The 27,823-nt window shown below is 39.5% G+C and overlaps 1 protein-coding gene across 1 annotated transcript in view; it reads right to left on the reverse strand.

Annotated features, from left to right (window-relative positions):
• ARHGEF18 (Rho/Rac guanine nucleotide exchange factor 18) overlaps positions 1-27,823 on the reverse strand; it is a 261,370-nt gene that overhangs the window by 157,280 nt on the left and 76,267 nt on the right. The window contains exons 3-6 of the mRNA XM_075204679.1: positions 15,690-16,108; positions 9,421-9,598; positions 8,702-8,816; positions 798-855 (exon numbers count right to left, since the gene is read on the reverse strand). Of these exons, the coding sequence (XP_075060780.1) occupies positions 798-855; positions 8,702-8,816; positions 9,421-9,598; positions 15,690-16,108 (770 nt within the window). The remainder of the gene's footprint in view (positions 1-797; positions 856-8,701; positions 8,817-9,420; positions 9,599-15,689; positions 16,109-27,823) is intronic.

The raw sequence follows: 27,823 nt of genomic DNA on the forward strand, positions 1-27,823 counted from the left end.
ATATTAGGGAATTTAGACTGTAAGCTCCAATGGGGCAGGGACTGATGTGAATGAGTTCTCTGTACAGCGCTGCGGAATTAGTGACGCTATATAAATGATGATGATGATGATCCTTAGCTGGGCACTTTTGTAACTTGTATTACACCCACAAGTTTTGTGCTTCATGATATTGAAATGTGATTCAAGGAGTGGAGAAGGTGTATTTTTGGGAGTATTTTCTGATTAGTGGGTGGCTGCAGAGCCTCTTTTCTTTCTCAAAAGGACTGTTTTATTTTTCTCTTGCTATTTTAAAAGTATTTACAGGACGTGCCAATAATTAGGAATCATTGCCTACTTTGAATGAAATGACTTTTGTACTATCCATATATCCATGCAATAAGAACATTCCAATACACAAAAAAATGACATAAAAACAGCTCTGATGTCCCCTCACTTATATAACTAATGTAAAAATAGAACCAATGAAGGAAAAACTAAAAAGTTGATAATAATAAATGCAGTTGTCTAAAAGTATAAGTAGACAGGACATTTTTACTATTTCCAACATGCATATTTTCATGTGAACCTACAAAAACAGGCATTCACATTTTACAGGGACAATTCCCAAATAAAGGATTAGAGGCTAATATCTACATATGTAGTTGGAAGTCAGATAGGCACATCAGCGCAAAGATAAACAGGCTGGTCATCCTCATAGTTTGAGTGACCTTTTAAAATTGTAGTAGTTTAGGTGTTTTAGGTTGATCCTAGGAAGACTTTGGCTATGCAATATGAAAACATTTGTTGTATTGTCTTACACATGAGTTGGTTCCACGTGATCCTTCTCAATGATTTCCATCTGAGGCGGTTGGATTACTGAAAATAAAACATACATAATTCATTTTTATGGGCTTATAGGCTTACAGTGTGGATTATCAATACTATAGTAGCCTGTAAGAGTTTTGGGACTTCGTCCCCCTCTTTGTATTTTATACACTGCATGTTCACATTATTATGACTTTTGAATATCTTCTGTTGCTTCACTTTTAGATACTTTTAGGTGGGTTTCCACCTTTTTAGGAAATGGGTAATACACAGGGGAGGGCTGGCAAACTCCAGCCCGGGGGGCAGGACTCAACTCAGCATCCTATTTTAAAGGGTGTAATTTCCCAAACTGCTGATGGATCTGATAATTTAATGGTTGTGCCAAACAACTATAGAAAAAACACGTGAGCAGCTTAAGTGTTTTGTGTTAATGCAAACAACTCACAAACAAACTTTATTATTTATTAATATTGCAACATCTTGTTGCCTATGTGACTAATCATACAATCCCCTACCAAGTCATCAAAATGTCCACTTTTATTTTTGTTTTTTTTTACCATAGCCTTTCATTTCATTTCTTGTATCAATCTTGTCATTGGTTTGGGGATGCTGTTTGTGTGTGTCGAACACTTATTATCAGTGCAAATCTGTCATTTATACATTTGCTCTGTTTTGTAAGCTGAGGATTTATTTTGGTGTCTCTTGTGTTTGCAACAGCCTTGTGGCACTGCTTAACATCACAACATGTCAGGGTGTGTACACATAAAAAGCAAAGAACAAGCAAGTACGTTAAAAGACTTATTATTTGAAAATGTATGAGGATACAAGGAAGCCTTCACCAAGAAGGACCCAAAGTAGAAGACCAATGTGAAATGGCATATTCATAGTCTACCTTACATCTAATGGTCCTTTTTGAAAGATGCAAAATTGTATATGTTAACTGCAATCCAGATGAATAAGTCTGAGTTTAGGAGAATCAACATTCTGAGTTAAAGATTTCCAGTGACAGAAACTCAAACCCATCGCATGTTGCATTTTATAGTAGCTAGATCAGCCAAATAGTTTATTCAATATCTAAATAAGTTATATGTTCAAGAAGCAAAGTTACACATGGTAGTTTTTAAAATGTTTTTTTTTTCTCACTGTACACCATCGTGATAAAGACACTGTGGTGCCAAAAACAATAATTAAAGTCTCAAAGAGTTCTGGCTATACAAATTAATTGAAGGTTAGTGGAAAAAATGGAAAATTATTTTATTTCATTAAAGCTTGAAATAAGTAGTGCAGTTTAGGTGCATTAAACTTTGGTATAATCATCTGTTGTAATTGGGTCTGAGTTCTATTTTGACTATGACTGTGAAGGGCCCATATGCAAGGATTTTTTCATATGCTGACTACTGAATTCAATTAACTACATTTTTGATTTGTAGTGCCCTTGATCCATTCAGTAGATTTTTGTTAATGCCAGTCTTCCATTGTTTAATGCCATTCATTCCCACTTGTTTTCATGTGGTATTGATGAAAACCCACAAAATACCTTGGACTGTTTCTTCTGTTATGCCACATATGTGTACTTTACTCCTTGCCAAAGCATTTTATAAGGTTCTGAGGTATGCATTGTTTGTTGATTTTTCAAAGTGGATTGTCTTGACTAACGTGATAGTCTCTGGAGGATCAGCACATCGGAAATACCAAAATAACTCGGTGTAAAAAAATAACCTAGATAATGTTGTTCAACTATAGCACTGTGTAAACTATTAGAATTTTATAAATACTGGATATGACAGAATTATTACTGCTAATTTTATTTCCTTGAGATACTCCAAGACAGCTATAACACATGGGTTAACTCCCTAGTCAGATGAGTAGAAATAGGTAAAAGAAATGCCCCCAGAAGGTATAGAGTGTGACTCCTCCTTCCCTTGGTGTGTTTAAGAAACTTTCCAAGCTGTTCCTAAAAATATAAATATACAATACAGATGGGAATATTGTGCTGACATGGAGTATCTCAAGGAAATTAAATTAACTATAATAATTCTCATTTCCTTACCAACTCCATGGTAGCCATAATGAATGGGACGTACACAAGCAATTCATGAAAGAGAGAGTGTCAACATTGACCATGCCAAGTAAACATTTTTTTTATTATTATTATTGAATCACCCTTTAAAGGATTTTCCTTTCAAAGTGAGCATCAGCAGATGATGTCATGCCCAGAAACTTGTTAGCAGATCAAGGTTTCTTTCATATACTTTGTCAATAGGCACACACTGGGAAGTTCTTTGTGGTATAACTATTTATAATAAACTCTTTAGTTATCAGCATACAGACATGACAGGTCTTATATAAACTACAACATTATAGGAAAATTCCTGTACAACAGAGTATATTTCTATAATACAGAGTGATAAACACTAGCACATTTCGTAACAGCACCACCTGCTGTCCCTGCAGTGTACAGTCATGACCAAATGTTGAGAATGACACAAGTATTGGTTTTCACAAAGTTTGCTGCTTCAGTGTTTTTAAACCTTATGTTGCTTTGGTATCTTGAAGTAAAATTACAAGCATTTCATAAGTGTCAAAGGCTTTTATTGACAATTACATTAAGTTTATGCAGAGAGTCAATATTTACAATGTTGACCCTTCTTTTTGAAGACCTCTGCAATCCACCCTAGCATGCTGTCAATCAACTTCTGGCCCACATACTGACTGATGGCCGCCCATTCATGCCTAATCAATGCTTGGAGTTTGCCAGCATTTGTGGGTTTTTGTTTGTCCAGCTGCCTCTTGAGGATTGACCACAAGTTCTCAATGGAATTAAGGTCTGGGGAGTTTCCTGGCCATGGAACCAAAATTTCGATGTTTTGATCCCTAAGCCACTTAGTTATCACTTTTGCCTTATGGTGGATGGAGGATGTTTTGGTACCATTCTTTATTCATGGCTGTGTTCTTATGCAGATTTATGAGTGAGCCCACTCCATTGGCTGAGAAGCAACCCCACAGAGAAATGATCTCAGGATGTTTTGCTGTTGGCATGACACAGGACTGATTGTAGGGCTCACCTTTCTTTCTCCGGACAAGTGTTTTTCCAGATGCCCCAAACAATCTGGAAGGGGATTAATCAGAGAAAATTACTATACCCCAGTCCTCAGCAATCCAATCCCTGTACCTTTTGCAGAATATCAGTCTGTCCCTGATGGTTTTCCTAAAGAGAAGTGGCTTCTTTGCTGGCCTTCTTGGCACCAGGCCATCCTCCAAAAGTCTGTACATGCAGATGCACTCACACCTGCCTGTTGCCATTCCTGAGCAAGCTCTGCACTGATGGTGTCCCAATCCCGCAGCTGAATCAATTTTAATTTTAATCAATTTCCTGGCACTTGCTGGACATTCTTGGGCGCCCTGAAGCCTTCTTCACAACTATTGAACCTCTCTCCTTGAAGTTCTTGATGATCCGATAAATGGTTGATTTAGACGCAATCTAACTAGCAACAATAGCAATGATGACTGCACATGTTTCCTTGCAGGTAACCATGGTTAACAGAGGAAGAATAATGATTTCATGCACCACCCTCCTTTTAAAGCTTCCAGTCTGGTATTCTAATTCAATCAGCATGACAGAGTGATCTCCAGCCTTGTCTTTGTCAACACTCTCACATGTGTTAACGAGAGAATCACTGACCTGATGTCAGCTGGTCCTTTTGTGGCAGGGCTAAAATGCAGTGGAAAGGTTTTGTGAGATAAAGTTAATTGTCAGGGCAAAGAGGGACTTTGAAATTAATTGCAATTCATCTGATCACTCTTCATGACATTCTGGAGTATATGCAAATTGCCATCATAAAAACTGAGGCATCAGACTTTATGAAAAATATTATTTGTGTTATTCTCAACTTTTGGCCATGACTGTAGTCACTCAAATAACATTAAGTTTCAGTATGTTGTAATAACTTAACAAAATTAATGTCTGGGAAAGGTGTAAATCAGTGACCACCTTGCTACTTTGCAGTGATCATCTGCTGAGCCTGAGTGCCAGGAGGTTGCCACTGCTCTTGCAGAATGTACTCACAGAATTTCCAGCACTGCACATCAGTTACTTTTATAATTCTGTGTAATGACCTCTTCATCTTGCAAGAATATGGATGGAATGTGTCTTTGTCCAGGTCCTACTGGAAGGTCAAATAATTGATCCGTTTTTCTGAATTCCTTGGACAGGTAAGCCGAAATTGCCCTGAGAAGATTTATCTTTCTTTTTGTCGTTAGTTGGTTGTAGGCAGAGAGATGGAAATATAATCTCTGGATGTATATGAAAGTAGAAAACTACCTTGGGTAGGAAAGTAGGATTAGCTCGTAACACCACCTTATAGATATCCAGAAATAGCTCCTTATGCCATAAATCATGTAATTCCCTCACTTATCAGGCAGATGTGATTGCTATCAGAAACTTTGCCTTAAGTGTGAGACCGCAATGGGATTAGTGAACTATGAGATCCCAAGGTGCAGCAAAAGGTTTAATACAATGATGATTTCTCTTTACTGCTTAAAAAAAATGAAAAATAAGATCCTCAGACACCAACCTAGATCCCAGTAAAACAATAATCAGAGATATATGAACCTTTAGAATGGTGAGGGCAAGGACCCTGTTGAAGCCATCACGGAGAAAATGCTGAATGCTTGCAGAAGTAGGAACCTTCACTCTGGACTGCACCATAGAATGAATCTCGTCCAAATCTCCTCCAATTCTTTAAGCACTTCCTAGACCATTTCAGACCACAGAAAGCCAGCTATGGTGTGCTGCATTGTCGCCATTAAACTTACTTAAGGGAGTCCAAACTTTGGGTCGGGAATTCAAACAACTTTTTCCCCTGAATGTGTCTGGGATCTGCTAAGACAATCTGCTGTGCCTTTACCTACCATATTGTCTTCTGCCCTTATATCTAGAATGTTTGCATGCAACTGATTTTGATCTGTAGACATGTGATTGGGCCTACCTGAAGGTTCCTCATATGCCAACTTGCCAATGGGAACCAGAGAGCAACTCCTCTTGAGAGAAGCCAAGCAAACTACTAGCACTTTGGTGAAGGTCCTAGGAAATGTAGACAGGGTGAATTGAAGATAATCATCCTATAGATTTAGGAAATAAGGAAATCTTGCTTCTTCATTGGGTGGATAAAGGACTTCACTGGTACCATACGATCTTGCGTGGTAAGTGTCTAAACCTCTGCATTATTTGAAATTCTGCCACCCACAGAATTCATTGAAGGTTGAGCGGGGAAAGAGTCATTGAGTGGGTTTCAGCACTGGCCTCTGTTCCTTACCCCTGATAGGATAGAAAGGCTGTCTAGCAGTACTGGCACTATACTGCCTAGAACACTGCTTTCCAGGATGATATCTGTGTGTTTCCTTGAAGTGCTGTTGATAGGAAGTCAAGCCCTTTTCTCATGACATCAGCGCTTTTGAGTAGATACTGTCTGTTAATTTTCACTTGCTCGTTCTTATAGCAGCCCCTACTCTGAGAGCCCTGGGGACTGAGGTAACAGCCATGCCAGACTTGAGAACTGTACCCAAAGAAATATGAAGTTTCTTGAAACCACTTTCCATTTTCTACCCATAGGATCTTTTAACCAGCCTCCGCTCTGTAATGCAGGGGTTCTTACAGTGGGATCAACCCACTTGAGGGTCAGTGAATATGAATGAGAAAAAAATGACATTATTTTCACTAACCGGTTTTCATGCTGATACTAAAAGAGGAATATTGGAGAGAGAAAGGAGCTGGTGTAACATCAATCCTCATGGTTCTATTAATATTTGAGGAGGACATTCACAACTTATAATTAAATGACCTGGGATCTCCAATTTACCCTAACTCACTATCAGATGACCCTTTGAGATCTCTGATAGAACCCAATGGCCCCCAGGAATACATACCAGGCCTAACATCCTTCAAATCCAGACTAGTCTGTGGTCTGTCTTTCTTAAGCGCTTGCATGGAATTTAAATCCACCTTTCTGACAAAAGTGCCCTTCATTGCCTCATCTCATCATTCTGGAAATTAATTCTGCAAACCATTCAGGAGGCTGAGCAGTAGGCCTTTTGGGTTAATGGACACAGTCTGCATATAAACTTGTCAGACAAAAGTTTGTTGCATGCTCCACAAACACAGTGATGAGAATTGCTGCTTCTTTTTCCTTCAACCTGCTCTGATATAATACTGAGAAGGAAGAATAACTAACTTACCTGGGCTTATTTGCATTGGGAATATGCCACAGATAGTATTTGTGAAGGATGCAGGGAAATATTGACTGTTTCCGAGGTTTCCCCATGTTGTTTTAGATATCAGGCCAGCTTTTGACCTCTAAACCAGAAGAGATGTCACACACCCGTAGAGAAGGCCCAGGTGCCACCATAGTATCAACTAGCATCCCCAGAGGAGCCACCCCTGCCCCTGCTTACACTCCCCTGGTGGTGTGGGTGTGTCGCAGGGATCCACCGGAACCACTGGGTATAAGATAAAATCCAAATAGACAGAAACAAATGACTACACTATATGTACACACTACTTACTCAGCTGAGAGACAGGAAGGAGGAGTCACACTATGTACCTTCCATGGGGCACCTTTTTTCCTGTCTCCACTCAGCTAAATATTTAGCCTATTTGTTATGCCAGCCATGGAGTTGATAAAGAAAACAATAATACAGGTATGAGATGGATTATTTCGAAACCCATTATCCATAAAATTTCAAAAACTGGAACGAAAAAAAAGTAAAAAAAAAGATGAGGTACAAAACCATAACTTTGTACCTGTGCTGCAACTAGCACTGTTTATAGTCAGTATAATATTGATTCTTAGTTGTCATTTCAGTGAAGTTTATCACCTTTCTCCCCTTAATTTCACTAGCTGTTTACATTAAATGTTAGTTTCAAACAAGCAGTGAATGTTCCATACTAAGAGAATGGTAATTGAGTAGTACAAATAAATGGTACATATTATAGGCAGGTAGTGTTCATGATCTGAACATGCTTAAGGTTCACATGGACATTACTGTATCAATAGTTACTAATCTGGGACTTTTAAATGAAATTGTGTTGGTGGGCCCAATAATATACTACTCCCGTAAAGCATGCATACCACCTGTCATTAATTGCCAGGGGCAAATGCTTTGAAGATTTTTCCCTTGTTTTTAATACTAATCAATTGCACAGTATCACTTCTCATATCAAATGCAAATCTGCAAACCTCTGCTAATCAAGTCATTACACCACTGCTGGTCATATAACAGGTGGTGCCCCCTTGGATTAAGTAGCATAACGATAATACAGTCACACACTACTTCCCCAGCAAAAGATTCTTATTCGCAAGGAGATCAGTCTTTTTTAGCAGTGCCATTACTCTATCTGTGCCTAATTTTATTGAAGAGCCTGGAAACTACAGGACAATCACATAACACTGGAAATTTGCATCACTGGTAAAAGTGTGTAGTTGTAATGAAATATATTTTTTTAATGAAAAGTAATACCAATGCATTATTCGTCAGAATGGAGATTTCACAGGTGTGGAATTGTGCAGGCCAACTCTAAATACTTCCTTGGTTTCAAGTCTATTCTCAGAGCCACAACTATAAAACAACAGAAGTCATGTACATGGGAATATGGTTTTATAATCAGCACCCATACCATAATGTAGATATATGCCTGAATGGTGGAACATATTACGCTATTACTGAGTATTAATGCAAGCATTGGCAAGAAACATGGACACTTTAATAATTTACTATTTGATATAATTGGAAGTTTAATATAGTTTCCATTATATTTCCAGTATGTTATACTTTATACTTTATATTGTGAAAACATATTTATGTTCAGGCATACAAGCATAGTGATAAATGCCTCACTCACCTTCAATTACTGGGCAGGATGTTTCCAAGCTACGTGAGATCCTTGGGGTTGAAATCTTGTCCAGTGTAGAAGGCATAGACTTTGAACGCAATCTCTTACCAGAGCTGTCCTCATCCTGCCAGTTTTTGAATTTAAAAAAAATTAGATTCATAATCATAAAGTATACTACTGTTCTGGCTAAGCAAGCAACTCTGTGCTGTTAGAGCTGATTATATGGCAGTTTATAAATGGGCATTTACAATATGCACAATAAATTTGAGTATTGTAAGTTCAATGTTTTGTTTGTTGGCTGCAGAGGCACAGTTCATTTAACTGTTTATAGAAAATGCCACCAAGATAAAAAATGATGCACCTAGTGGAAGAACTATAATTGCAGTGCATAGAGACTCACTAGAAATAAGAAAGGGGCACATAAATTAAGTTATGAAATGTCACTTTGAAATATGTATTCCCTCTTTTAAAGGAGGGTGTATCTTGTCTTCTTATGCTATTGGAGAAGGGGAGGGACAGAGATAGCTGTCGTTTTTAGAGCCTTAGGGGCATCAAGTGTCGGACACTTTCCTAGTTTCGGGCAAATTGCCCTTTTCCAGTTTTCATCAATAATGTATGTATGTATATTTTTATATTTTAATATTAAAATATGTTTTAATTTATTTAAGTTGATATAATTTTGACACTGTGTGTGTATTTTTTTGAGCATATTATTAATATGTCTGTACCTTGTTCTCTGTATTGGTATTCGTCAAATCAAGATTTCCAAGGTCTGCTTCTATCCTCAGGTTTGCTTTTGTGGCCCATGGTCGTGATAATGGGAGAATCTCTTGAGTGGTGACATTGGTGGTGGCTTCCATTTCTCTCTCTCCATCACTTTCCATCTCTGCAGTATCAAGGCTAAACCTTCCAAGACATAACACTAGCATTTAATAGATAACTACATACTGAGACTTTAATATGTCATGTTCTGAAGACAACCCTGATATCACCTTACTCCTGATTAACTTAAGACATAAATGTGTCAAAAAAAAATGGCAATATAGAAAATGAATGAAAGGGGTCATCCTAAGGTGGTTGTAGGTTGGACTTTGAAGTTATACTGTATGCGCATCATGTTCCTTTTTCATGTGGACCAATAAACCTGCAAAACTAGATTCAGATTGATTTTCTGGGAGCATTTACAAGGAGGTGGGAAGTGTGCATGCACCTTGAAATAAAGTGGGGGACAAATGGGCCATTTGTGTTAATAAGAAAGCCATGTGAGTGATTTTTTGCAATATGTAATAGTGTATTTTAATAAATACAATGACAAAAATGTAACAAATATAGGGCTTGGTTGCTTAAAAAACTCAGATCTTTTATAAAAGTAGCATTATTACTAATGTATGTAGATGCAGGTATGCACTTGAAGGAATATTTCTCCGATAATTATGAAATCTGGAGCCATATTACTTGCTTGGTTCAAGTGTTATGGTTAATGTATATGTTCATCCATTGTGCTAATCAATAGTCATACCTCCCAACATTTAAAAATAAAAATATATAACTCAAATGACTCTGCACCCAATCTGCTCAATCTCCTGTTTTACTCAGCAGTGCCTCTGACCCATTCAGTTCCATTTACCACAGCCATACCCCATTCTGCTACCCCCTTTGAGCTCTGAAAATAATGCCTCTTTTGCCAAATACAGGACTGTTAGGAATCCATTCTAGTTTATTTCTGCTCCTTTAAGACCCAGATTTGATTAAATAGAATTCTGGCAGTGGCTGATCAGATATTAAAGCAAACAGGTGTTGGTATCTCAGTGGGCCATTGTAGACATGTATGAATTTGATTCACTTGAATTCAGCTTAAAAAGTTGAATATTGGCTATTTGCATATAGACCCCTCATAGGGTATTATTATTTTATTAACATAATTTATTTATAAGGTGCACAAATTGTCTGCAGCGACATACAATGGGGAGAGCAAAAGCATTAAAAGTACAATAGTACATTGTTATGAAACACCTAGGGTACGTAGTTTATCATGAGCAATAAACTATGGACGAAAATACTTTAATAGTCCTTTAGTGGTCTACATAGTGCAAGAGGGGCACAGTGTCCCATTACTTGGGGGTAGCTTGTTTATTTTATTTTTATTTTATGTATTAGTTCATGACATTTGGTGTGCTTTGTAGTCACGTATGGTATTACCATAATGTTGCTACTATGTTGAAATATATATAGTGGTGAGGAGAAAAAAGGGGCAGACAGAGAACATTCCAGTGTGAAGCATGCCATTGTTCAGGAGGAAGAGCCAGAGACACTAGTGGTGGAAACTAGTAGTCCAGAGGGAAGGTGCAAAACATGTGCATAGGTGGATAGGATAGTGAAGCAGGAAAACACAAGGAAAGAGGGCCCTGCTCACAAGAGTTTACAATCTGGGGCGGGGGGATACAAAGCTGATGACGTATGAGTAGGGCAGATAGGCTTTGGTGAGGGCACATTTACATAGTAACATAGTAACATAGTTGATGAGGTTGAAAAAAGACACCAGTCCATCAAGTTCAACCTATTTTGGGTCTCCTGCGATCCTGCACTTATATTTGAAATTAATCCAGAGTAAACAACCGCCAATCGGTTTCAATTGTAAAAATCCCCCCAGACTCAATATTGCAGTCCTATTTTCACCCTATATCCACTACTATCCTTCATTTTAATTAACGGTCGTATCCCTGGATACACCTTTCTGCTAAAAAAGTTTCTAACCCTTTCTTAAACATATCTATTGAATCTGCCATCACAACCTTCCCTGGCAATGAATTCCATATCTTGACTGCCCTTACTGTAAAGAACCCCTTCCTTTGCTGGTTGTGAAATTTCCTATCCTCTAACCTTAGGGGATGACCATGTGTCCTGTGTATGGTCCTTGGGGTAAAAAGTTCCCATGAAAGCTTTGGAGACTAGTGCATAGCCTGATTGGGGTGGGGGTGAGTTCTGAAGTTGGAGAGCAGCATGAGAGAAGTCTTGGATGCGGGAGTGAGAAGAGGCAACCATTGGGGAGATGAGGCAGCGATCATTGGCAGAGCAGAGTGGGTGGGATAGAGTGTGGAGAGAAATGAGGTTGGAGATGTAGAGTTTAGAGCAGGGTTAGAAGATTGAACTGGAATCTATAGAAGATAGGAAGCCAGTGTAGTGACTAGCAGAGAGAGGGGAGGTTGATGCAGATCAACAAAAGAGCAGTGTTGAGGTCAGAATGAAGTGGAGAGAGGTGGATGAAAGGGAGGAGGTTTATCATCAAAGTGAGAGATAATGAGATACTGGATGAGAGTTTTAGTTGTGACCAGGGCAAGGAAGTATCTAAACTTGGAAGTGGAATGATCGGGAGAGGGCCAGAATGTGGGGAATGAAGGGTAGGGAGGAGTCAAAGATGACAGCCAGGCATCACACTTGTGTAAAAGAGGAGAGAGTAGTGTCAACAGATAGCAAGGGAAGGTTAGAAGACTCTGGAGGGGGGAAGACAATGAGATCGGCCTTAGATATTTTAAGTTTGAGAAAGCATTGGGATATCCAAGTGAAGAAAACAAATAGACAACTGGAGAAATATGAGCGAGGGAAAAGGAAAGGTCCAGAAAGGTGAGGCATGAAGGTGGCATTGGAAGCCAAAGAAGCCGATAAAACTACTAAGGGAAATGTATGTGGGGAAGAGAAGGAGGCCAAAAACAAACCCTTGGTTGGTAACAAAGGAGGTAAACCAGGAGAGGACATTGTCACGTAGGCCAATGGAATGGAAGATTTGCAAAAGAAGAGAGTGGTCCACAGTGTTGAAGGCTACAGAGTTGTCCAAAAGGATGAGTAGGAAGAATTAACCATTAAATTTGGCGGTAAGAAGATTGTGACCTTTCAGTGGAGTGAAGGAACCAGATTGAAGCACGTCAAGGAAGGAGTGAGAAGAAAGGAAGTTGATGAGGCAATTGTAGACAAGCTGCTCAAGAAGTTTAGCGGCAAAGGGGAGAAGAGAGATGGGGCATTAATTAGAGAGAAAGACAGGGTCAAGGCAGGATTTTTGAGGATTTGTGAAACCAAATCATGCTTGAATGAGGTAGGGAAGATGCCAGAGAAGAGACATAGGTTGAAGAGGTGGGTGCACATTGGTGTTGTGGCATGCAGATTGGAGAGACAATGAGAGAAGGGTGCAGACTTCATCCCTAGGGATGGAGGGAAGAAAAATAGAGTGAGTAGACTGTAGGGAAGGGGACAAGAGAAGCCTGATGTGAAAGGCTGCCATGAAGGATGGACTCGATTTTAGAGGTGAAGTGGGTCCAGAAAGTGCGGAGATATTGAGAGAAAGTGGGGCAGAGGAAGAAGTTTAAGATGGCAAAGATATGACGGGGGTTGGAACACTGAGAGGAATTGAGAGATTTAAAGTAGGATTATTTGGATAGGCAGAGAGCAGAGCTGTAGGAGGAGAGAATAAATGATGTTCCAAAAAGTGGAGAAGAGGAGGAGAGAAGTGGGGAGTTGTGGATGAGATTGTTGGGGTAGGCAGGGCTTTAAGCAGGGGTGGGTTGGGGGTGAGAAGGGAGAGAACTGTAATGTGATGGGAACCTGTATGGAGGGAAGTCACTGGACATGGGAAGGGAGAGAAGGGGTTGGTGGATGGAGGGACATAGTTAGGGATAGGGACGCCTGATGAGGGAAGTGATTTGGGAAAGGAGCCTTTGGGAGTGGCATGTAAGAGCAGTGAGTTCCAGTGAGATGTACAGGGAGGGGGACAAAAGGGTCAGGAGACAGAGTAGTGATAAATTAACCTAATTGTCATTTGCATGCTGTCACTCTCGTTGCGGCTCGAAGAGCAAGTTTGCATCATCAGGTAGTATTTTTTATGTTTAGTTATTAAATTACTAAATAAACTGAATGGAAAGAAGGAGAGAAAGAAGGCGATACATATGTATTTAGGTCTGGAAGAGGAAAACGAGGGATGGGTCATTATTTAGAATAAAGGGATTTTAATATGTTGTGTTTTAAATTTTTCTGGATTTTTAGTACTTTACTATATGGTACTATAGGTCCCATGGGTCCTAGATGCTAGGGCATGCTGGCACATGTTGTTCTACAAGTGCCAGTATGCACTGGCAGCCATAAATATACTGGCACCTGTAGTTCATAATAAAATTCTAGAAATATTGTTTACCATTTTTGCATTATTACCCTAGCACTCATCTCCCAGGGTTGCTGGTAAAAGCCCCAGTGCTATTCAAACAGGGATGTTTTTTCATCTAGGTAATTTAGTCCCACGCTGAACAAGCTTCGTCTGAGTCCCAAGATAGCCTGTTGACCACCCCACACTCCCCAGCTGTTTTCCGCCCTGAAGCTTGGGTCGTTTTTTGGGGGGAGGGGTCTATGATTGGGTTTTTATTTATTTTCTATTTTTTTATTCACATTTGTTTTCTCTTGTCAATGTTTGTACATCCCATTCTCCAGTATATGTTCAACACTCTATTTCTGTTCAGATGGGCAACACTGCAGACTACTCTGCAGAAAAGGCCAAACATTGTTATACATGGTGAAATTAATTAAGCCTCTCTTAGAGGAACGCCTTGTATTCACATCATTAAATGACCTTTAAAAAACATGTATGCTTCATTATATATTTTAATACTCTTTATCATAGTGGTTAGTTAAAGCAAGTTCCGTTATTTTGGTAATTTGTGTGCAAAGACGTAGCCTCACCTCTCCTCACTAATTATGTAGATGTGAGTTTCAGTTTTCTCTCTTTTAGAAGGAGGAAAGTAAATCTTTCTACTAATGGTACTCTCATAGCGACTGCTTTCATGTGTGTTTTAACTTTTTAGCTAATCAACAGTAGCGGTAGAAATGAACCACAAATATTATTAATACCTATATTTTTCTCTTATTTAGATAAACATACAAGGAAACATTTTTTTCTGTGATGAACCCTTTGCAACAATTGTTTGTGCAGGGAACACATGCGTCTGCTGTTTAATGTCTATTTTTTTCATTCTTTGGTGGGTCTGATATCATAAACATGTCACCGTAATTAACACATTCGTTCCTAAACAGCTGACATCTTAAACTTGTCCCTGCTGTGTCTTACTTCTAAAGTCTACCAGGGATTTCCCATAAGACATTTCATAATGCGTTTCTTCACCCAGACATCCCCCTTTCTTGAGGTCTGGCTTATTTCTCTTTTTTTCAAGCCCCTGTTGCTCAGAATAAACTGTAGCTCAGGGGCCTGAATATGACAAGGCTGCCTCTGGAGAGAACAGGAGCACACCTTAAAAGGAGGGAACTGATAAAAATAGCCCAGATCGATATAGAGTTGCATCAAACTACGTACTGATAAAAATCTAACCACTGGGATTCATTCCCTAACTACATCCAGGCCTGGATCATATCTACACATGGACAGAGAAATGGTATACTATAAAATTCTACTGCGTTATATTATATATTTGTTGAATAGTACACGGGGTGTATGGTAGGCAGGAACAAGTAATAAGTACTTGAACTAGAAGTTCATATCCATTGCTCTGTTCTTGTCTTTTTTAATTAAAAAAACCCTGAAACAGTATTTTAACTCCATGTAATACACATTTATTCATGACTAAAGTGACAAATTGGCATATACATCAGCTTCTTAATTAATTCAATCCCAGTGCATCTGTTTTGCTGTGAGGTCCAAAAACTTGGGTATAGTTGTTAAGTTTTTATAACAGCAAGAACATACAAAGGGATAGAATGAATTAAGAAGGAAACATCAAAACACCATTTGTTATTCCTTATGGACAAAAATATAGCTCCTATAAGTCGTTCTCCTTGCTCATTTATACTATAGATTTTTTGTCAAATTGTAAGCTACATAGAATTACCTTTCTTGATCATTTTAAAACAGATTTAAACATATAGTTACTTTAGTTTTCAGTTTTAGCACACACAACATTCACCAATTAAGCACTAGATTATTCCATAAAAGATTTAGCTCTCTTACCTGCGGACAGCATCTGTTGGTGACACACCATCATCCCAGCTGTGTCTTCTAGAAGTTGAAAGTGACCTCACTAAGATAGGAATGGTGTCCTTAGACCTTGCCAGATCTTCTTGGGATCCCTCATTCTTTTTGCTTTGAGATTCTGAATCAGTTCCAGCTTCAAAAATTAAGGGGCAGAGGAAAGGCTTGGTATAAGTGATTACAACCTCTCCATTATCAAAGCTAATGTTGGGTCCACTACCAACACAAAAAACAGCATTTGGAGGTTTGGAAGTTTCTTGGTCAGTACTCTTATCTTCCATCAGTTCTAAATCTTTATAGTATTCAGTTCCATGAAGTGATGAGTCCAGGGAAGGCAAATCTTCACTGCTGCTCATCAAATCACTGCAGCAATTTTCCAGGTCAACTGACTGGTCATCCTAAGGACACAAAATCACACATGTTGAGTACTATTACTAAGTCCCTTTAAGTATTTAATGTAACTGAATCACTGTTTTTACTATATGATTGCATATAGATGGACTTTGTGCATAACATAAGGATAACTTAATGAAATGCTATACATTTCATATTAGCATGTTAACTAATTTTTGCAGGTCACTCCCACGTTGGCCAGTGGAAATCTTTAACTACAAATACTATTTTCTAAGAACAAAAACTTCCACAAGATCCAGGTTTGAAGAAGTATGCAAAGCTTTTAGTACATTATATTGAAAATAAAATTGTTGTTGTTATTATAATGTATCTTGATTATTGTGAGCTTTGTACTTTGGTTATTTATCAAGCCCTTTTTAAGTGCATCTCTTTTTCACAAGAAATTGCCAATAGTTCTTTACTCATGTTGTGTATCTTACATTTTATCCCTACTTTGCAAATGCCTACCCCATGTCCCTATAATTTTGTCAGTGTTACTATGGTCAAGTACAGTTATTTGCTTAAGTAAGCAAAATAGGAGGCAGGACTTTTATAATCATCAGAGATCAAACTGTTATGACAATTTGTATGCACAGCCTCATTTTGTCAGAGGCAAATGTATCCAAGGTTTTTTCTCTCTCTGAGAACTCCATTAATGCAGCAACCAGTGCTTGAAGTGAGGTGGCATGTGCCGGTATGATACACCGGCACGTCTCTCGAGTCCCTTCAAGCTGCACACCCGCTATACAAGCTTGCAGAGCATGTGAGCATAAGATTTGCAGACACTGCTGTCTTTCAATTAACTAAAGGAAGGGTTGCGGGAAGGGTGCAAGGAGTAAGAGCGGCGGTAGGGGGAAGGAAGAAGGAGGAGTGCACAGCTCAGGGCGCCCAGCCCATCGGCCAACCAAACAGCCTGCTCACCAGCTTGTTTGGGCTGATAAGAGGAAGAAAAAGCTGAGAAGTGTACAGATGGGAGCACTAGCAGTTACTGTCTTCTTTCAAGTAAAGATTTCATGTTCTATACAGTAAGAGGTCCATGCAGCTTCTCTACACGTGCTAAGGATTCTGTCTGTTTTACACCAAGCTCTCTAATATGCAGCTTGCACTTCAGTCAGCAGTGATACTTGCATCATTTTACTTCACTATATAGTAATGTGTAAGGACACTAGTTAAGATGCATATAAAAAAGCTTGGTGTAAAACAAGCAGATTTCACATCACAGTTGGTATTAAGAAAAGCCTGTAGAGGCAGGAGGTTACCTGGGATAAAGATCAATGCACATTAGAAGAGTGGACAGAGAAAGGAAACCCAATAAGGAGACATGAGGATAATGAACCAACACGGGAGACTTCAGGGAAAAATAAATAAAAATAGAAGACACAGGGGAGAGGTAATTGGACACAGAAAGAGTGGGGGACCACAGGGTGAATTGCCATGCTTTATTTAATATGTTTTATGTTATGCAATGTATTGTTAATAAACATCTAAAATTTCACAATCAAATTCCATATAGCTTCTGGGGGTCATTCATTAAAATGTCCATACTAGCACTTCTAAATTCCTACTTTGACCACTGGTAGCAACTATATATATCCATATCTATAATAATGAACCTGAAAATAAGCAAGGAAAACATTTCTAAATGCTAGCACAGACAGCAAAGAGTCTTAAATAACTAAGGCCAGGGCAACAAATAACCGTGATCATGTTTAGATAGGTAGAAAAAATATACATAATTAATTAAGCTAAATTTATACTAATAAATTTAGACTAATTAATGGCACAATACAGTATGTTCATCCTGGGAAATATCAACTTGCCAGTTGCCATCACTGAATAACACTAAACATACACATAAATATGTATCCTAGCTATGCTCAATTTGAAACAACTGTGTTGTGTCATCTAACTGGGTGTGTTCCGTCTCTCATCCCTACAATAATATTTAAAAGCAAAAATAAATAAATGAATTAAAATAAACAATTTTTGTGTGAATTTAGTATTAGGATTCAAACTCACAGGTGGATTAACATCTAGGGCCTATTACAGAATTGGACGTGTATGCCGAAAAATTTCTGATGAAAAAAAAGATGCAAGTAAAAATAGCATATTTACACCCACATGCTAATGCAAGTTGCATCCAGCACTGCACCAGCAGCATATACCCCAGGTTAAAGTCAGGCGTCTGTGAAATACACATACACCTAAATAAACCCTGAATGTACACAGGGCCGCCATCAGGGGGGTACAGGGAGTACAGCTGTATGGGGCCCAACAGCAGAGTGGGGCCCCACCAGCCCTGGGCCCAAACAAATTTATTAGGGGTGGGGACCTCCGCAATGAATTAAGGGAGGTAGCGGCCACCATTTCTAGGCAGCATCTGAGTCTGAGATGTGAGAGGTGATGTGGGGAGAGACCTCTGCGCGTAATTAAGGATGCGGCAGTGGGCCCCTTGTAGGCAGCATGTCTGAAACGCTCACAAGATGTCGGGGCCCCACATTTTCCGCTATTTGCTCCAGTCCTAGCCTTTAATAAAGTCACAGCGCTGAATAGAGAGGAGTCAAAAGGAGACAGCAATAACACGCAGAGAGGTAAATAAACTACTGCATGGGCTAGATGGAACTGGGGATGGGGGGGTGGCTGTAGAAAATGGGGTGGAAGGCAAATGTTGAGTAGAGAATAATTTAAAAATAATGGTGGGGGAGAAAAGGAAGGAGGGGGGCCCTGCCTTTTACATTTGTACTAGGCCCCGCAATTTCTGGTGGCAGCCCTGAATGTACAAGTGCATGTAGCATAAAGTAGTCTCATTCGCAAATGCAGTGTATGGCGTATTTATGAATTAACAATGCTTGCAATTAAAAAGTACACCTACATGAACACAGTAAATTTACATTAAAACCGCATATTTCTAATGTACTGCCACATCTCTATCAAGAACGGTTTCGGTTTATCAGAAACATTATTATTACTACTACACTATGTATGTATTGAAGAATGCATTCTCATCATTTGAATAAACCCATCTAAAATATGTTCACAGCGAGATTTGAACAAAAATAACATTTTTATTTATATTTTATTTTTAAATGTATTTTGTATATTTTTAATAAAACATATATTATATTTTTCTGACAAATTGAAAAAATCAATTATATGGCTCAGGTAATCGTGTATAATTTAGATTTTTGTCTATAGAATATTCAAGTATGCCTTATTATTCTGTCTTATTTTGAAGAAGGGATTTTCTCATCAGCAGCATATGTGGATGAGAAAAAGGGAAATTATTAGTGTTGCAATAATAATTTGTAGTGAAATAATAATCTTACTAATTACACAGTGCATACATCATTTTTGTGAATTGGGTTTTTTTTTTAATATCTTTTCCTTATTGTCAATATCCTTTTGGATTATGTAATCGTCAATTATAAGCTTATGCACCAAAGTAACAATTATACATAGCTCTACTTTATAATGCAGAAGGCATCAAGTCTGTTCTCATACTCAGAATATGCAGATGTCACTGTGTAACACAGCATACACACTTTTATTCTACATGTTTCTTACAGAATGGCATTGGAGCGCACTTTGCAAATATTTACATCTCTTCCAGACTTGTTCCTGTAAGCAAATTCAGAATGTCTTATTTTTTGGCAAAAAGGTAAAAACAAAAGACAAAAATGTTCAATTAATATAAACACCTACACACTCTCTGAAGTTACATGTACACAATCATTTGGCTCGGCCAATAGAGTCCCGGTATGCATGTGTGTATATATATATATATATATATATATATATATATATATATATAAGGATATAGATATATATATAGATATGTATATATATATATATATATATATATATATATATAGAGAGAGAGAGAGAGAGAGAGAGAGATATATATATACACATGCATACCGGGACTCTCTCTCTATATATGTATATATATATATATTATAAGGGGAGAGGTTATAGTAGCTTGGAGTAGGCATTCATAAAGTCTGGGTTCAGACACGGCACATCAGCCAATCTACTCCGTGAAGATAGAATGAGAAAGTCATTTCTGACTACTGCTTAGTTTTTTTCATTATTGCGATGTTTATACAATGTATTTCAAATCCAAAGGCAGATCTTAATTTCATTTATTTTTCTTTTCAGGAATTAACAAAATAATTCAAAATCATTAGGCATACAAAATTGAATGTCTCTTTCTCTCATTTTTCTAGATGCGAAACAGCCCCTCACAGCGAGATATAGCAGGAAGATTAGGAGGATGAGAGGATGAACCACTAAGCATGGCAACCTCCTCTCACCCTGTTGGTCCTGCACCTTCTCCATCCTTGCCCAGATACCAAACAGCTCTCTTTAATCAATAAAAAAAATAATCCAGGAGGTGAAAGATCAACAGGTATACCATGAGGATCAGATAATAGGGTGCTTGGCACAGGGTGGTTCCCAAATATATATATATATATATATATATATATATATATATATATATATATATATACACATATATTTATTTATATCTCTCTCTCTCTCTCTCTCTCTCTCTCTCTATATATATATATATATATATATATATATATATATATATATATATATATTAAAGCAGAGTATATGTTGCTCTTGGTAAAGATGGGCAATACATTTGGTTGAAAATATAAGCTATATGCAGGAATCAGTGGAAAGTCATTAACAAAATCAGAGTATGTTATTGGAATTAACATGTGTCAAAATACTCAACTAACACATCTCAGCAAAATTTTCATGTAACATGTATTCTATAACCATACATACATAATTGTGTCAAAGTTGAATCCAATATTAATATGGTTTAGGTAATCAATTATTTGAGGTTTTAAATTACAAAGATAAAATTGGACAATTGCAGTATTTGTGTTTCAGAATATGTATTTTTAGTTAGTACCTACAACTAAAATACTGTAGAATAATAATCTTGAAAGCTGTAAATTTTCTCCCATGGGGGAAGGATTCAGTTTACAATCATCATTCTCATCCCCAACAATCTCCATTTCCTCCTCAAAAGGCACCCCATTCCTAATTGTGATAGGCCAATAATGTCTTGCACAACATTTGGCTCATAGAGACCAGACAAGGCAACGAAAATGGGCTTTGAGAAGCCCAAACGTTCATTCTATGACTGACCTGGTGGAGGTCTGACTGAATTGTATGCGACCTGTTGGTCTATGAGTGAATTTAAAACGGGAGTGAGGCGCAAGATCGGAATGGGTAGGCACTGTCTCCTAAATGTAGAACAAACACACTTTACAAAAAAAAACCATGGGAGGTATTCAATTGACTGAGAGGTTTTTTTTCCCCGCAGTGTTAAAAAAACAAAAAAACCCACTCTGGTTTTTAATTTCTATAGCGAGCGTTTTTTTTTTTAAATCAAATGTTTTTGTTGATTTTTATGACACAAAACAGAGAGCAAACGAGAAAAACAAAGAGAATTAAAGCACAAGATAAATTAAGTAGTTCTACAAGAGAATACACTGCACATGTCAATTGTAAATCAAGACCTCCATTATAAGAAATATAACAAACAGTTGAGCTTTTTGGTGACATGCAATAACTGCTATTTAATATCAATGTATATAACTTCAGCAAGATACATTTACTTATGCTTACAGTATGTCAGGTAGGTCTCCATACTCCTTCTTACATAAGAAACGTATAAGTACTAGGGCTAGACCCTTTCAGGAGAGAACATCTATAGAACAGATAAAAGTATTTCTCGCTTTGAGACTAATGTCAAGTGAAGCTCTACCACATATCAGAAATGGCCTATACCTTATTCTAGACAGGATCCATATCTGCTACCAAGGAGTCAATTGCATACCTCGATTTCACCCATCGTGACCATACTTGTAATATTTTGGCATGGTACCCAGGGACTGATATGTGAATCTTTTATCCCCCACTACAGCATTTACCAAAACCAACCAGGGACCAAAGTCTGGTCCCTCACGTACCATCCATGCCCTAGCGATTTCAACTTTGGCTAAAGCGAGGAGGTTAAAGACATATCTGGTCTCCGATCTATCCAATAACAGTCTGACCCCTCAACCAAATATACAAGTCTTGGGGTACAATAGTGTGATATCTATGCCTGTATCTTGAATACAATCCACCTCCCTTGACCAAAAGTCCCGTACAACAGGACAACCCTAGAGCAGGTGCCAGAAATTAGCAGAGAATCCTGCACATTTTGGGCTATTAGAGTCGGATTTGGCACCCATCTGCAGCAGCCTGCAGAGGAAAAATACACTCTATGTAAAATGTACAACTGAACATGTCAATACCTGGTACATGAGGTGGCCTCTCGTGCACTGTCAAGCAAATAAGTCCAGTCCTCATCGGTAAAAAGGTCCCAGGTCCCCCTCCCACCCCTGTCGCAGACGAGGTAGGTCATCAGAGGTAAGTATAGAAAATATATTGGAGTATAACAATGAAATGGTCTTTGTGGATCCAATTCGTCTAAGAAGTAAGCGAAGAGGGTCAAGAGTGAAGACGAGAGGGGAGCTACCAAACTGAGCCTCCAGGGCATGTCATAATTGTTAATATGTACAGAATAAATTGTTTGGTAAATGAAAATCTGCCTGTAGTTCTGCAAAGGATTTAAGGGTGCCACTAGAGTATAATTGCCCCAGGGAAGTGATACCTGCATCTCTCCATTTGGGAAATAATTTTAATTTGTAAAGCTCCGGTAAGGTACTGTTGGCCCATACTGGAGTATCTTCGTCCAACCCAATGGGTCGCATCGCCCTTCTCACAACACCCCAAATCATTAAAGCTTGTTTAATTAATGGTGGGACTGTTTTTGTATCTTTTGTGCCTAACAGGGTCTGTATAGGAGATCTATTAAAGCCCACACAATTTTTCAAAAAACTAACTAGGACAGGTGTCAATGAGTCCCCAACCCAGTCCCTAAGATGAGCCAATTGCAAAGCAAAATAATAAGCCCTAAAGTCAGGGAGAGCCAGGCTACCCGCTGCTGTAGGATGACACAGGGAAGTAAGCCTAACTCGCGCTTGCTTCTCCCATCAGACCAGAGAGGACATATATTTATTAATTTGGGAGAAGATCCTCCTTGGAAGATAAACCGGGGAGTGATACAATGGATACAGGAATTTCGGTTGCATAACCATTTTGATCAGGTTAATCCTGCCCGACACCGATAAAGGGAGTCTAGTCCAGGTGGATATCTTGGCCTGAAGACAAGTAATAACTGGGTCGATGTTAAGAGATATATAATCAGTGTGTACTTTAGTGATCCATAGTCCTAGGTACTTAAATTTCACAGTCCATTGCAATGGGAGGGACCCAATAATGTTCTCCGGGACCTCCCCACCAATATGAAAAATATTAGATTTATCCCAGTTTATCTACAGGCCAGAGAAGCCACCAAATTCCTCTATCAAGGACAACAGGGAGGTCAGGAAAGGCCCAGAATCTTGCAAAAATCAGCATAGAGTGCAACCTTGTCAACCCCATCCCCAGCCCTGAGTCCACAGATTCCCGGATATGTCCTTAGCATACAGGCCAGAGGCTCTATAGTTATGGTGAACAGGGCTGGCGATAGGGGATACCCCTGCCTTGTGCCTCCCCCAATGCAAACGGGGAAGAAGTATGACCGTTCACGCTGACTCTGGCCACTGAGGCCTAGTTTAGCAGCTTCACCCAGGACAGAAACTTGGGACCTATACCAAACCCTGTCATGACTGCCCATAAATACTCCCATTCTACAGAGTCAAAAGCTTTGGTTGCACCTAGTGATACTATCACTGCCCCGTCCCCATATCCACCGGGCATTTGGAAATGTGTATAAGTCGGCGAAGGTTAATGGCAGTAGACTTCCCCGGCATGCACCCCGTCTGGTCTGGGTGGATAAGCTGATTAATGACCCTATTAAGTCTCATAGCGAGTACCTTTGCCAAAACCTTAACATCTGTGGTCAAAAGGGAGATAGGCCTATAGGATTCAGGCAGCAATGGGTCTTTACCCTGTTTAGGGATGACCACTATCACTACCTCAGACATGGGTAGCGGTAAAGCGGCAGCTTTGTAGAAGTTATTATATTGCTCTAATAATGTAGAGACAAAAAAGGCACTAAAAGTTTTGTACAGCTCCATGGGCAACCCATCCACTCCTGGGGCCTTGCTGCACAGAGAGGAAGCTATGGCTGCCTCAAGTTCCTCCAAAGTGTTAGAAGCCTCTAGGGAATCCCCCGCTTCCAATGAAAGTCAAGGTAAATGCACCAGTGACACAAATTCATCTAATTGTGAAGTGGAATAGTCTGCCCCGTAGATGTACAAATTTTCATAATAGGCTCGGAAAACTATGGCGATTTTCTCAGTCTCACATTGGATACTCCCTGTCCAATCAGAAATGGCGGTTATGGTTTGGGGTTGCAGCTCAGTTGTAGCCAAATATGCCATGAGACTACCACTCTTATCTCCCTGTGAGTACATAGTATGTTTGGAAAAGAGAAGTCTACATGTAGATTTGTCCAACATGTAGTCTGTCCAATTCTTCTGTGAATGTAACCAGGCCTAGAGGTCAAATATAGATGTTCCAAGTCTCTACAAGCCTGATCTAATCTTGTTTTCTCTGCCCTGGAGGACTTCTTTTGTATCTCCACCCAGGTTATCAGCGTGCCGTGAAGGAACGCTTTAAAGGCATCCCAGAGGACCGGCGGCCTGACCGTGGCAGCATTATGTGAGAAAAATCCCTCCCAGTCCCCTGTCAAGCCTCTACCTGTTCCCATTTGAGTGAGCCAAAATTTACTAAATCCAGTATTAGGAGTCAGAACCACAACCACCAATATTGGGGAATGGTCAGATATTCCCCTTGATGGGTACTCAATTTCTCTAACCAACGGGACCAACCTATTGGATACCAAAGCCAGGTCTATGCGAGAGAAAACATGATGGGATAACGAGTAACAGGAGAACACTTTCTGAGAGAGGTTGCGAGACCTCCAAACACTTATTAATCCAATGTCCGTTACCAGTTTGGCAAACAAGGAGGGCCCGCCACCCATCCCAGAAGCCGACTCTCTCCATCTATCAAGACCCTCATCCATGACTGCATTGAAGTCCCCAAGCCACATGTGGTGAGAGGGCAATAAATTTGGAGGCCTTCTTGATTACTTCCGAATTAAACGACAGGGGGACATACACTGCAAGGAGAATAAAAGGAGAATTGTCTATCAATACTCGGAGGAACACATATCTTCCCAGGGGGTCTAGTTGGACCTCTTCTATTGAAAACCTTAGATTCTTTTTTATCAATACCAACACTCCCCGCGAATATGAAGAATACACCAAGTGATATACCCAGCCCACCCAAGATTTTTTCAGGGCCATGACCCTAACTCCCACCAAGTGGGTCTCCGCAAGGCAGGCTATGTCTGGGTTGTACATTTTTTACTTGTGTCAGGACCAAAGACCTTTCAGTACGGTTGTTAATACCTCTTACGTTCCACGTAAGGAGCCGAAGCCCCCTGTTTTTCATCTTAGGAGACCCCAACATCTGTCAGCATATTCCGAAGGGTGAAGTACAGCAACATGTGATATTGTAAAAGCACATAACAACTTACAAATTCAAAGTGATAAACAGAAAATGTGGCATTCGATAAACATATTAGCAGAACTTCTTTAAACATCCTATCTACCTCCCCAGCCTCCCACCCTCATCCTGCATACCTAGACAAAAACAATGGTATACCATCCCCATGTCTAACTAAACAACTAAGAAACTATAACAACCTTACCAATATTAATGGGAGCTTGCGACACAGGGCCTTCTCTTAGTATAGCCTCTGCACTCTACAATTTAAGTGATAGGACATGTAAGGCACTAAAACTTCTGCTCTAAATCACTAACAAAATATAATGCTTATTGATATGAGACATGTTTTTTCAAACCATGATTTAATCTCATCGCGCCTGTGTGTCCACACACAGCCTTCTGTCCAGCCAGACCGCAGCTTCACTAGGAGTGGTGAAAAAATGGGTCCGACCGTCCGCATCCACCTGGAGCCTCGAAGGGAAAAGCATGGCATAAGGTAGTTGTATCTCTCGAAGTCACCGCTTGATTTGGGTGAACTGGGCTCTGCTCTTTTGGACATCAAAGTCTGGAAATACTGACACCGTATGATTTTCATATTTGAGAGATCCTTGTGTTCTGGCCAATCAAAGTATAGTGTCTCAAACTTTATAATGGAGCAGCTTGGCTATAAATGTACTGGCCAGAGCCCCGGGCGCAGGGGCCTGTGGTGGGAGGCGATAGGCACGTTCAACTGCGAATTGTGCAGTAAAGGCCTCTCGTCCAAATTCCTGCACTAGCCAGGTCTCAAGAAAGGTTTCAGGAGTGGATCCTTCCGCATGTTTAGGAAGACCAACAAATCAGACGTTGTTTCAGCGGAGTCGGCCCACCATATCGGACATTTTTTTGCTTACACAGATTAACTTGCGTGGCTAAGTCCAAAATTTCTCCTCTAACAGGGGCTGTTGCATCTTCAAGCGAGGAAATTCGATGTTCCACCTTGCCCATTCTCTCCCTCATTTTTTGTAGATCCTGTCGAATAAGAGAGAGATAAGATTGTATATCCCCAATGCAGTCTGTAACTCGCTTTTCAGCGGAAGTTATAGCGAGGAGGTCTTGTTGGATGGAATTAGGTTCCTCTGTAGATGTAGGGGAGCCATCAGTTCCACTAGTATCAGACCTTGCAGACTTGGATGTCTCCGAAGGAGGAGGTGCTGCGGATGTTCGCGCATATTTCTGCAGCTTTGCAGCTGCATTTGCAGCATTGAGTTTACCCATATTTGAGTAGGGAAGAAGCAGTAACTCTGACACTTGCGCTATAACAGGAACCAAGCCAAGCTGTTCTTCATGCAGATAAATGTAGTATCTAAAAATGCACCACTGCAATTATAAACACTCAAGATTTCGTGAGATGTCTTGGAGCAAGTGTCAAAAAACACAAGGCAGAAAAGTCGGTTCGGCACTAGGTGGTAGCAGCACCCCACTTTACTTATTATGCCAGGGACAGTAACTTAGTACACTGACCATGCAGTATCTCTCTCTGAGGATAAAGAACAAAACTCAGTCCAAAACAAAGTCCAGAGTGCAGACACACTTATTGCAGGCAGGGCACCAGGGGCAATACGGCCAGAGATCCAGTGAGGAAGGGACGAGGATGGGAAATGGGAGGGTCCGCCGGCGAACCCAATCTCAGGAACCGAGGAGAGGGGGGTGCAAACTCACCCCGGCGCTGACTCTAAGGCCGCACGGTCACTCCTCAAAATGGCCGCCTCCCGCCTGATCACTGGACACCTCTCGCCGCGGCTCACTTGCCAGCCCTGCACCAGCTCCCCACGACTGAATCGTGGGTAAAGTTGACCAGCTCAAAAATTATACAAAACAGCGTCAAAATGAATTAACGCATTGTTAAAAAAAAACTTGCGGCCGTTTGAATACCCCCCTATATGTGTGGTTCAATAGTATGTTATTATGGATGCTTTAAAGTCTGAGGAATGTGCTGCTTTAGAGATATATGATCACAATAAATACATATGATAAATTTGCAAAAGAAAAAAAAATTACATAAGGTTTACATGGTTCCTAGTATATTGTATTTCCAATGCACAAAAGATGAGAGACAAAAAAATACAGTATATTAAATAAATGTT

This window comes from Mixophyes fleayi, chromosome 1, assembly GCF_038048845.1.
Source record: "Mixophyes fleayi isolate aMixFle1 chromosome 1, aMixFle1.hap1, whole genome shotgun sequence".
Taxonomy (NCBI): domain Eukaryota; kingdom Metazoa; phylum Chordata; class Amphibia; order Anura; family Limnodynastidae; genus Mixophyes; species Mixophyes fleayi.